We start from the raw sequence: 13,502 nt of genomic DNA, 5'->3' as shown, positions 1-13,502 counted from the left end.
AGATGACGGGAAATGTTGCTTCGTACGACAGATGGGTAGGAAAAGGACGTGGGGAAAGAGAGGGGGAGAGGAGTGAGGGAGGGGAAGGGGGCGCGGGACGCAGATGGCGGAGAGAGAATTTTGATGGATTTCCTATGTTGCTGCAAATTTGCCATACGCACTTAAACAGCGCTCCAGCCCACGGATTCTGATGCCACAACTCCAAGCTTACAGCACCACCAACACTGGGAAGAGAAACGACAGAATGTGTGGATGTTCTCGATGTTGCGTAGGACGCAGAAAACAGGGTCACAAACCAGACGAACTGCACACGCATGTCTGGAATCATTTTGTTGAGAAATATTCCAGGTAAAGTACAAACAATCCCCTGTGGGGGTACCAAGCAATAAATACCACAATGTATACAACCCTGACCCCCATACCATCTGCCTGTAAACAAAATACAGCGGTTTAAAATAAATATCTATATAAAAATGCTCTTCTTGTTTGGCTCATATCGCAACATAAAACTTCTAAAAAAAGACAAATAATGCAGCATCTCACATTGCTATCTACAGCATACAATGTGCCGGGTTATCTTGGGAAAGGTATCTTTCGCCATTTAACCCAAAGTTTTGGGGCTAAGCCCAGAAAAATAGAACCTTCAGTCCACCAAGGCTGGTTGATTCAGGAACCGCTTTTAAGCGGCAGTAAATAGTATTTTTTGCAATAAATATTGTTTTGAATAAATAGATTTGACAGCAATTGCCGTCAATCGATTGCCCACATACCTAAGAAAATTGTACTAGCGATGACATTTCCTGTCATATTTATGCGGCCCCCGGTGTTGTCATGTATGGCAGGACATGTCAACAGCAACTTCATTGTCATTTTGCACAATGTTGTTTCTACACAGTCACGACTTGTACAATACTCTGCAGTTTTGGCGATTACATTACCAATCACCCACAAACACAGCATTTAGAGCCGTTTCCTGTTTACCCGGCCTCAGAATTATCCTTAAAACTTCAGTACTATTTCAAACATATGGAGAAAAACTTTGCTCATTCTGCTCCTTTCAGCACCCATGCCTCTTAATATTCTGGTCTCATGTATTCCCAACAAGGTCTCCATCTCCATCTTGCAATCCCCATATACACTCCGAGCCTAAAATTCCCTAATCCGCAGATGCCACACCTGCCAAATGCAGTCCCACACTTGGCGCCCAAGATTCATACATCCAGAACATGGTTTAGATAACTGATGTAACATATGGCAAGGCGCAGTATCTCTATCTTGCTGAGTTTCTTGTCAGGTGGGAGTGTGGGCAAAAGCCTGCGGAGCTCACCAAATGCCAGGTTAAAGGCCTCGACACGCACACGCTCTCGGGTGGCATGTGCCGTGCGGTACTTGGCAGTAGCCCTGCGGCGGCGTCGACGCTCCTCTCGACTTAGCATTGGGGTCGAGGGCAGGGAACGACCTGCACAGATTGCCAACGGTGCTGGGGAGATAGAGGATGCAGGAGAGGAGATGGGAATGCTGGAAAAAGAGATGGGCACAGAAATGGATATAGAAGACAGGGGGATTGAGGCAGAGATGGCAGAGAGGGAAACTGGCATGGATGAAGGTGAGATGGTAGAAATGGAAAGTGGCAGCGAGTTAGGAGACAGGGAAAGAGAGATTGGTACCGAGGGATTAAGAGTCGTTGAGAGGGATATGGAGGGAGAAACAGATGGGGAAAGAGAAATGGGAATGGGGAAAGAGGCAAGTGAGACAGAGGGTGTAATTTGTGGATGAATGGAAGAAGAGACGGTAGAAGACAAGGAAGCTGAGATTGAGGGCGAAATGGAAGGAGAAAGTGGCGATGATGGAGAGAGACACACAGGGTTTGTGGGAGACATTGAGATGGATGGAGAAGGACATGGAGAGAGGGGGGGAGAAACAGAAACAGGCTTGCAGGTGATAAGTGGCTGAGGGTGTTGGACAGGAGATTGTGATTGTGGTTGTGACTGAGACTGCAGTTGGTGGTGTTGTTGTGATTGTGGTTTTGATAGATCTTGGTGCTGAAGATGCAAACAATTTGGACTTGAAGGGGAAGTGGAGAGCTGTCCTGAACTGCAGGCGAGGGGGGATTGAGGTGCAGTGGATGGCGAGAGGGTGAGCAGGCTAGGAGGAGGATGTTGAGAGAGATGATGGAGTAGACTGATGGGTGCTGCCACTTCATGCGTCGTCTTGGAGTTCATAGTGGGAGGCGAGATAGACTGAGCACTTTTGGTTCGACTTCCACACTTTCCCTCTCCCCTCCTCCATTCCCACAAACTCTCTCCGACTCTTCCAAGTTCTCCACCTTCCTCTGGTATCTTCAGCATCATCTAGGGAGATCGGGGAGGAACAGAACAAGTACCACTGAGACAGTTAGGCAAGATGCTTCCCCTCTTGGCTCCTTTGATCATTTTATTGTCAAAGCTCACACCTCTCAAGCTATTGCGAGAGGGTAAACTTAACACCACAGAATCTGGCTGTTTGAACCACACATTTGAACCTAAGACTGGAGGTGATTTCAGTCTGCCCTCTCACAAATTGATTGGGCTGCCATCTACACAGTGATTGATTCCACCTGGGAATGCTTCCAAAAAAATTCCTATTCTCCCTCAGGAACCAGTTTATCCTATCCTGTCTGCGGCTATCCTATCCAACCTATCAGTCCTTGTACACTGAATCTTTTGGTGAGACAGTTGCAGTCAATCAGCTTGCTTTCCATCATGGAAGGATAAACTGACTGACAGCAACCTTAGGTTATTCTGTAAGGTTCGCAAAAGTGTCTGTCCTTCCTTAGACAAGCCACAAAACATAATTTTGCTAATCTCAAGGCTGAACTCTCAAACCAGTCTCTATTCTTCAACTCCTGGTGGTACCTTGTCAACTCTGTATTTCACATCTGAGAAGGTATCGAGAAGGTTCTGACCACCCTCTACTTCATCAGCAATTGGCCAAGATGGCCTCAGTGCCCATGTCCACAAATCCTGCTCCATTGTCTGCTCTCTTTAGCTGGTCCTCCTATGAGTACAACCTATCTGCCAGGAAGCCCACCACCATTACTCTCATTCACAAGGGTGGAAAAATATATACAGTGTGTTCCAAAAAGACCCGGATAACTTTGGTTGTTAATATATTTAGAAGTACAAATGATGCAATGACACCCTTTGATTTATATGACACAGAAACTCAATGTTTGTGCACACCATCAATACACTTTAATATGAGCTCCGTTTGTCGCGCACAGGACATCAAGGCGGTACAGTCTTGCTATGTTCGGCTCAGCATATTTGCATCCACCAGTGTGTATGCAGCTGTGATTCAAGATAAAAGATCCTGCAGGTTTTCCACCTTGGTGTTGTAGACAACATATTTGACAAACGCCCACAGAAAAGAATCAAGGAGGGTTATGTCTGGTGATCGTGGGGGCCAGGCGGTTGTTCCGTCCCGGCTAATCCAGCGACTTGGAAATTTTTCATTCATAATGTCTCAAACGACGAAGGATCAAAGAGGGGGAGCGCAGTCCTGTTGAAAAATGGCATCGGGTTGCAGGTCTTGAATCTGTGGGAAGGCAAATCCTTCCAACACGTTCATGTAAATTGTTGAGGTCACTGTATCCTCTGCAAAGAAAAACGGACCCACCAAGCGTTCATGCAGAAGGCCACATCACACATTGACCTTTGGACTGTCACATATGTGTTCAATTATCACGTGGGGGTTTTCACAGCCCCATATCCTAACATCATGCCAGTTGACCATCCCGGAAACATGAATGCAAGCTTAGTCTGTGAGCGTGACCTTTTTCAGGTAATCTTTGTCATCCTCTATGCGACTGAGCATTTCCAAGGCAAACGCCTTGCATTTGGGTCCGTCATTTGATTTGAGTTTCTGCAGAATCTGCACCTTCTAGGCCTAAAGCTTCAGTCTTTTATGCAAAATCCTGTGTACAGTGGTGGTGGTGGTAGTCCCAGTTCTCTAAATGCACGTTGGATTGATTTTCTGGGAATTTGTTGAAACGATTCATACACTCATTCATGTGTGCTGCACTTGTGCTTGGTCGACCGGTACTTTTCCGTTTCTGACAAGTTCCAGTCCTTTTTTATACTATTATTTATTTATTTATTTTTTGTATACAAAATCTTGGCTCATGTAAGAGCTAACACATTAAACACACAAAAAAAAAAACCAACACATAAAACATATAATAAAGGGAATGGGAGACAAGAGGGGGAGAGAGAGGAAAGCATACAAGCACAACAACAGTAGAGAACAGGGATGTCGGTAGATCTGTGGAAGGAAGAGGGCTGGACGGGGGATGAGGGTGGAGAGGGGATGGGTACATGGTATAAAGCAAATGAACACTACGAGGAATTTCAGGAATGAAGTCGGAGATTGAAAGAGGTGGATTTGGGGTGTATTAACGGGGGTAGAATAGATGAAGGTTTTGGATGGGGGAAAGAGATGGTGGTGAACAACTGTTTTAAAGACCTGGAGGGAGGAGAGGGATTGAAGAGTGTGGGAGTTTGTTCCAAAGGCGGGGAAAAAGAGGAATGAAAGAGTGAAGGTGAGCAGAGTCTTGATTTTGGAAGTTTCACCAGAAGAGGGTTGCTGGCAGATCTTGTGCGTCCTGCAGGAAAATTTGGGGGACAGAGCACAGACAGAGCTGGGGGAGCTAGGCCGGAGAGGAGTTGGTAGAAGACAGAAAGACCACCAACCTGCCTGCTGTGAGTGAGTGAAAGGCCCTTAGAATCAGCTCCATCGCAGGAGATTCCAATGATTCTGAAAGCTTTGGTTTCTACAGCGTAAAGCTGAGCTAGATGTGAGGCAGGAGCACCAGCCCAGAAGGGAGAGCAGTATACCATCAAGCTGCAGATGAAAGCTTTGTATGTGGTGAGAAGCTCAGTAGTGCCAAGAAAGGACTTCACGTGACTGAGGATGCCCAGACGGCGACTGGCTTTGGAGGCCTGCTTGGAGATGTGGACTTCCCAGGAAAGATCATGGCAGATAGTGAGACCCAAAAGCTTGAGTGACAGAACTTCTTCGAGATGATTGTTAAGAAAGTAGATGGGAGGGTTTTCCAGACGGTCTTTTCAAAGAGACATAGTGAGAGTGTGAGATTTGTGAGGAACGGACATCATGAACATGCGAGAACAGACATCATGAACATGTGAGGTTTGTCAGGAACGGTTTTAAGTCTCCTTAAAACTCTTGTACCACTCTCTGATACGAGTCCACGATGGCAGATTCCTTCCATACCTTGTACGGAAATTACGCTGGACTTGCGTGTCGGATCTCATCTCGATATATAATTCGCTGAACCATTCGACGCACTGAGCTTTCTCCTGTGGAGTTGCCATTTTATTTTACGATAGACCACCAGACCTGAAAATAAAGAAAACTTTATGAGTTTCTGTATCATATGAAACAAAGGGTATCATTGTATCATTTGTGGTACTAAATATATTAACAACCAAAGTTGTCCAGGTCTTTTGGTAACACCCTGTACTTTCAGCTATAGGCCTGTAAGCTTACTTCCAATTACACGCAAAGTTGTGAAATCCATCATTGCTGCTGATGTTGCCTTTTCTCTTTTCAATCATCCGGATCTCCGACCAGAAGTTTATATCCTGGCCATGTCACAACTATAGACACCCTATTGCTTCTTTCTCTGAGCAATGGTCAAAGGCTGAAAATCTCAAAAAGAGGTGAGGACAGTCTCCAGGGACACATCTTGGGCATTCGACACAGTCTGGCATCCTGCTTTGCTTACCAACCCCGCTGCCTATGGCATACAAGGCTGCATTCAAACCTGGCTTTCTGACTTCCTCCACCCATTAAATCAATGCAATGCCATCAATAGAACCCTCTCTTCTCCCAGTGGAGGATGGAATGCACAAAGTCAATGGATTGTCCTCACTTGTTCTTAATCTACATAAATTACCTTTCCAAAAAAAAGTCTGGAAAAGTCTCGCTTCCTTTTTGCACAATCCACATAATGTGGTACCATACCCCATCTTAGTGGAAGGTAGATAATTGTCTGCCGATATGGAATCAGGTAGATGCTGTTCTGACAAATGGAACACGTCTGTCAATCCTGGAAAGAAAAATCTCTCGGTCTCACCCTTTCATTCCGGAATGATCGGCAAACAAACCCACACATATATTTCCATAGTCAACCAGTGTAAGAGGTTCACTCAGTCTTTTGAACTTGTAGGTCCAACAATCATCGATGACCTCTCCTGTAGTGATCATATAGCACAGCTGATGTCCAAAGCCAGCCTAGGACTGTGCACCCTTCACCGTTCCAAGTCATTCTGTGCATCCTCCACCGTTCCAAGTTCCAAGTCACTCCACCATTCCAAGAAAAATTCAGAACTACTCATAGCCCACAATATCTTCGGCCAAAGTCAATGGAATATTGCTCTCCCCTTTGTGCTGGAACACCAGTATCATATCTGTCTCTCCTGGAATCTATAGCTCTCAACATTATTGGCATCTCTTGTGATTAGGCCAATGCATAAGGATTGTTGTTTTCACATCACAGACAGGTTAGTGATCTCTGTTTTTTAACCATCTCTCCTCCGGTCTAGCTCTCTCTTCTCTCAGGCCTGCATCCTGACACCACTCCCAGGCTCCTCCATGATGCTTGCACACTTCCAGCAACACTCTACTGGTCAAACTCCCTAATTCCAGGCCAACCATGCACATCCACTCGAGTTTTTCTCCCCTTTATGGAACTGCCCTTCTGAGGCTGTTTGGTCACACTCTTTCCTCCAATGCTTGAAACAAGTGGTGCACCACCCTCTCATGCCATCCCTCATCACTACCCACAATCTCTTCTACCCTATTAACCCGACCGAACCCAATCTTTGTTTTCTTGCTGTTTATTGGGTTTCCTCCCCCTCCTCTCTTTTCTTTTTCATCCATTCCCTTGCCTATTGCGTCCAACTGTTGCCCCACTGATCCATAAGTATATTTCCTTTTTCCACCGTCTCCTCACATTTACATGAGCCTAGATTGAGCATTAATTAAAAGGAGAGGAAAACGCATTGCCACTTCGATAACTGCCCTAACGAACTGGAAGAACAGGACTGAATGATGAGGAATTGTGAGGGAAGGAAAAGCAAATATATGGATAACGCAAGGGGTGAAGGGAGGTATACTCGGGACATAATCAAGAGAGTGAAAACAATCGACATTCCATGGCGAGTGACAGATGGGGTGAATGAAAGAAGGGATGCATTAACACATAAATACTACCTCGAAATGAACGGATAAATCCTTCTCAGCATTAAAAAGACATTGCAAAGTGAATATTTACATGGAAGGGTTGCTAATTAAACGAGCTACTGAGGATAGAGGAAGTTGTACAGGTTCTCATGCGAGTTGGATTTTGGGTGAGCGCACAATGCAGGTTAATTCGTTTTACATCCCCAATGAAAGCAAAATACATATGGGGTACGCATGTGTCTACACAACGGCTCAAAACCGTTAGAGAGCGGAAAGTGCGCAACGAGCTGAGATGGTCAACTTGATACGCTGAACTACACGTATAGTGCGATGGGAGCACTTCACCTAGTTTTTTTTTTTTTTAAATTCCTTTTACAGCAGAATAATTCACCTTCAGAGACAAATCGGTAAACGTCATCGTTTTTATGCAGCATTCAGGGAATATTTATGGATTTAAAGATTTTTTTTTTTTTTAATCCCTCATATTTCCACCTAAAAAAAACTGCCAAATATTCACCAAGCGGCCACATTTGGCCAAAAAGTGGAAATATTCCTTATAAAGAAAAATCTGTCAGTTATACACAAGTTGATTTCCTTAGGCATCCAAAACAAACTGTGGCTAGCTATTAAATAAATCATAGTATTGTGCCCACGAAATGCGGCAGTTGTGGATCCGTCAGAAAGTAGTTATACCTTTGCTAATGCTTTTTTTTTTTTTGTATACAGAATCAAGGCTCGTGAAAGAGCTAACATTTATCACACACACACACACAAAAAAATCAAACAGACACACAAAGTATATAATAAGGGTAGCGGTAGACAAGATGGGGAGAGAAGGGGAAGCACACAAACGCAACATTTGAGAGCAGGGACAGCGGGAGATCTGTGGGAGGGAGAGGGCTTGGGGGGAGGAGGCGTGGGAAGGGGGGTGGGTGGGAGAAGTAGAAAACACAAGGACATTGCAAGGACTTCCAGGAAAGAAGTCGGTATTTCAAAAAAGTGAATTTGGAGTGAAATTAGCGGGGGTAGAAAAGATCAAGGTTTTGGATGGGGGAAGATAAGAGATGGTGGTGAACAGCTGTTTTAAAGACCTGGAGGGTGGAGTGGGATTGAAGAGAGTGAGGGAGTTTGTTCCAGAGGCGGGAGAAAAGAGGAATGAAGGAGTGAAGGTGAGCAGAGAGTCTTGATTTTGGCAGTTTAACCATAAGAGGGTTGCTGGCAGATCTTGTGTGACCTGTAGGAATATTTGGGGGATATTTGGGGTTTTAATGAATGTGACTTCAGCTACCTCATTGGTTATTTTTCCAGCTTACAACATTTGTCACGAAATTGGTTAGAGTTTGAGGTGCCTGCTGGCCCATGTTTTTGGCGATCACATGATGTAAGGTAGTGTGTATGTATCTATGTATCATTTGTGTATCAATTATGTATGTATCATGTATGTTTGTATGTGTGCATAATGTATGTGTATGTGTGCATAATGTTTGTGTATGTGTGCATCATGTGTGTGTATGTGTGCATCATGTGTGTGTATGTGTGCATCATGTGTGTGTATGTATCATGTGTGTATGTATGTATGTGCGTTGGTGTTTGTATCATGTGTGTATGTATGTATGTGCATACGTGTGTATCATATATGTATGTATGTGCATATGTGTGTATCATGTATGTATGTATGTATGTATGTGCATATGTGTGTATCATGTATGTATGTATGTCCATATGTGTGTATCATGTATATATGTATGTATGTCCATATGTGTGTATCATGTATGTATGTATCATGTATTTGTGTATGTACTGAATGTATGCATCATGTATGTATCATGTGTATGTATGTATGTACGTACGTACGTACAGTAACTATATCCACAAATGTCTCTTTTGAAGCTGAAGCCAAATAAATTATTTACTCTGAAATCTCAGCGATGTTCTACGAAGTGCGAATCACACTGGGATAAAGTTATTAATATTTGTGTCGCTGGTTGCATCATAACCGAGGCTCAGCTGTGTCAATGATGCAGTGCCCCTGCTTATTAAGGCAGGAGATTAGAGTTTGTCCAGGGTACAGAAGCACAACGACCAATTCCTTTTGAAAGGTACCGTTAAATCCTTAACGTCTGCCAGCTAATGCAAGCCAGCGGGAAACCTAGCTGAACATCTTTCCAAAGAACGGCAAACTCAACGATGCAACTAATCTCGGATATGAGTGACAGGGATTATGTGATGGTAAGAACGGGTGTACGTTACTGCCCGACTCGTTGAGTACAGAACAATCTGGTGTTTATTTGTAGTTTAAATTTAGGTTGTGGACGCTGAATATCTCACTATATAATTCGTAAAAAAGTGGCCCATTCTATGCCGGTAGCCCTTGGTCAAATTTATTGCTTATGGTGAGATGGATAATTAATAATTATCACGACCTGCAGGAGGTGGGAGTGTCAGGGTGGGGATATGACAAAGGCACATGATGGAGCAAATAACCACCTCCAATGATCACAGAATCCAAAATGCATGCAATTACTAACTTAACGGTTAATCCAATTCTATCGTACTCCCGTCTCAGAATCGCTCACACTTTGAGGGCGAGCAAGTTGGGAGTTTTAGAAAGTGTGAATATGCGGGATTGGGATTGTGAAAGGTTAAAACAATCAGCGTAATCACGAATCAAGTGAAGAATTCGTGGTATTCTGGATTCCTGAGAATCAGACACAGAGCGAGTGTGTGCAGAGTGCTGTATAAATGTAGACGAGCATGAACGGGGCCAATAAATGTGGAAGTGAGTGACGATGTGTGAGCCTGAGAGTGTTCACGAATGATGAAAGGTAAGGCTTACCATGTGTTATCAACCCACCCGGTGTTATCTAACGGATCAACAGGGGCTCAGACTCAAGACCCGAGGATCTCAAGCCAGCCACCTTAACCGTTAAGCCAACACCAGGCGAAGTATCTAAATACCGAGTGTTTAAAGGTGAGTGTGCGAATGAGAGTTATTTTAGCGTGTTCACATGAATGCAATCTCATTTCACAAGGATAGCGCAACACTGATCCAGTAGTTTGACAAATAAGCGATTGTTCGTTCCAAATTGTGGAAAGTCGATCCAAGGAATGCAAATCTGTGCAATACGCAAGACCGGGTCCACAAATCCGAGTCGTTAGTGTACTGGCCATCTCCGGGACTTCAAGCAAGCGGTGCACACCACCATCAAGTCACTACTACCCATGACCCTGGTCTTTTCTAGCCCCATTAACCCTGCCGAAACCTACCCTCTTGCGGTTTACTGCGTTTCATTCCTACTTCTCTGGTTTGTTCGTTTATTTGCTTGTTCTATCCAAATGTTGCCCCACTGTCAGTGTGTTGCCTTAAGAGAAAACTCTGTCGCTTCACTCTTCCATGAAACTTCATCTTGCATCAAAAAAAGGAAAAACGCACACAGCATAAGGAGCCAAGGCCAGGAGGTGTGGGGTGGGTAGGGGGGTGGGTGGGGGAGGGAGGGTCACCATGGGTGAACTCGTTAATACTGGAGTACAACGCAGGGGTCCAACAGTTATTGTCCACTAATTGTCTTCCAATCCGTAGGATCCGTTTGTCTACCTGTTTTCAGTATTCCAACTCTTCCTGTTCACATTTTCTCTCACACGTCCCTCAAATGATTCTTGGGCCCACCTTATTTTACGTTCCTCACATTCCTCCCGTACATTTTTATCTTCAGTCTGATTGTTCCTCAAATCCCTTATTCCTCTTATCCTCTGCCATCCTGTCGACAGGTCTCCCAATTGCTTGTGTTCCTGGTTCTTCCTGCCCGTCGCGAGAGCCTTTTCTGTCTGCGAAGCACTTGTTTCATCCCATGCGTGACTCGTCTTTCTGTCCACGTTATCTCCTGTCCGTGTACACCTGCTCGAGCGTGTCTCTCGTTTACGATGTCAACTCGTCCTCCCTGCCTCGCGCGCAAGTCAACGGCTCCATCGTTTCTGCTACCTGGCTGCTTTGTCCACGCACGATACAAATCTCCATGTCTGCATGTCCCGTGGGCCGTGCGTGACCTGCACATGCAAAACAAATAAACAAGCAGACGAGATCCTTTCCGAGCTCAGAATGCAATGAAACCAAATGTGCCAATAAATAAATAAACCTCTCCAGATATTTCGCGAATTAATTGAATATATTATTATGCAATCGCAACACATAATGACATCATCATATTTTCAGCGCATATACACATTAAAGTGAGCAGGTATTGATCCTAATGATAACGGTTAAATCTAATGTAATCAACATGGCAAAATCAACAACGTGTAACCACACTATCATAGAATAACATTTTGGGTTTATTTATATATATATATATACATACACACATAGACACACACACATATATATCTATATATATATATATATATATATTATATATATATATATATATATATACATACGCACACAGACACATATATATATATATATATATATATATATATATATATATATATATATATATATATATATATATATATATATATATATATATATATATATATATACACATACATACAATATATATATATAATTTTATACACACACACACACACACACACACACACACACACACACACACACACACACACACACACACACACACACACACACACACACACGTGTCTGTGCTTGTCTATCTGTCTGTTTTTACTCTGTGGTGCGAAAATCGTGAAATACTGTACATGTCTCTGGATGTTATGATTGCAACAAATCGAAGTGCACCATAATTAAATAAATATACTGTACAAGTAATGTTTTGTAAAAATAATTGTACATTAAACCAAGAATATTAAATATTTTATTATTTTCAAATAAACGACCGACTTGCACCGACATTTGAGATCAATAGATAAACACGAAATCATAAGGAATTAATTACAAACTTCATTTTCTCACAACCTTTGCATGGAAAACAAATTATGGCATTTCAAACGATCGCACAAAGCAACAACACGAAGAATCGCGACGCAACGGCGTAACGCACACGCGGTACGGATAATGACGTCATACCCAGCCACATTACGTCAACACGGTCGTGCCTCTGCCCGGCACTCCTCCCGGTCCCAGATTACCGAGCTATCATCACTCGGGGGTATTCCGAATTTCTCCTGCGATCCATCCTCACTCCAATTACGAAAGCAACTTCATGGATCGATATGGCGAACTGCAGAGCCGAGATGGCGGCTGAGAGCGAAGCCGCGGTAGAGGAACGACAAACCGGAGTGGATTCGCGGGAAAACGGAGGCTCGCATTGACGACGACACCGATGGTGGCCATTTCTAAGTTGCACCGTTTCCTTTTTGGCGACGTTAACCACACGAAGAGCATTATTCGCTCCTCCGGATTTTTCACAATCACAATAACGGAACAAATACACGATTTACCCCATTTAAGAACATTCAATAATTATCATCACCCCTGATAATAATCTGCAGGATGGACAACACTAATATATATATATATATATATATATATATATATATATATATATATGTATGTATGTATGTATGTATGTATATATATATGTATGCATGTATGTATGTATGTATGTATGTATGTATATATATATATATATATATTACCTAATCCTTTTAAATCGTTCCGCTTATCCATGCTGATGGACACGCAAAACAATGAATTGCAACAACAATAATAATACTTTCGTACCTCAAGACGCCGGGAGCACCGGTGAAGCGGTATGCCAGCTGCTCCCATTGTCACGGACCGAAAACAAAACCAAAACCAGAGCGTCAGGAATTTTCTACCTTTGGCGAGAAGTCGCAGCTTCGGCTTTTTCTTGTCGTCGAGTAAAAAAAATAACAAAATCACATGTGCGTTATTTAAACTGAACTGTTCGCAGTCATTTTTATTATTATTAATATTCGTTTATTAATCGTTTAGTCGCCGAAGCCAGCGCTCATCCTGCGACGCGAACCGCTGCGATTCCCTCGCGCAATCCGCGCCTCGACGCTGTGGCCTCGCGCAGGACGCGCGGCTTCGCATTGGCTGACGGAGTTGCAGAATTCGCGGGTTGGACGGGGCATGCGGACGGTGATTGGTGGAACGGCGAAGCCGAGCCTTCGTGACGTTACGCCGATTGGTCGAGAAAGAGCAAAGCAGGAAGAGGATGAAAAGCGGCTCGTTCATTGGGCAAAGGAAATCGAGACAGATGTGCTTCTTCCAGAGAGCGATGGGGTATCGATTGATAAACATTGAGAATTAG

General features: G+C 43.6%; 1 protein-coding gene across 1 annotated transcript; it reads right to left on the bottom strand.

The window, feature by feature from the left end:
* Positions 1 to 349: 349 nt before the first annotated feature.
* On the bottom strand, positions 350 to 13,156 carry NHLH1 (nescient helix-loop-helix 1). Its single transcript, XM_078770972.1, has 2 exons — positions 13,045 to 13,156; positions 350 to 2,351 (listed from the first exon to the last, which is right to left on the bottom strand). The coding sequence occupies exon 2, from the start codon at positions 2,349 to 2,351 to the stop codon at positions 1,212 to 1,214; it is 1,140 nt and encodes a 379-aa protein (XP_078627098.1). The 5' UTR covers positions 13,045 to 13,156; the 3' UTR covers positions 350 to 1,211.
* Between the last annotated feature and the right edge of the window lie 346 nt (positions 13,157 to 13,502).

Source organism: Myxine glutinosa, chromosome 1, assembly GCF_964187855.1.
Source record: "Myxine glutinosa chromosome 1, kmMyxGlut1.1, whole genome shotgun sequence".
Taxonomy (NCBI): Eukaryota; Metazoa; Chordata; class Myxini; order Myxiniformes; family Myxinidae; genus Myxine; species Myxine glutinosa.
The sequence above is the reverse complement of the archived record's forward strand: the minus strand, read 5'-3'. Positions and strand labels throughout refer to the sequence as shown.

Excerpts from the sequence above, each read along its gene's own strand:
- NHLH1 (XM_078770972.1), bottom strand. The coding sequence starts at position 2,351 with ATGATGCTGAAGATACCAGAGGAAGGTGGAGAACTTGGAAGAGTCGGA.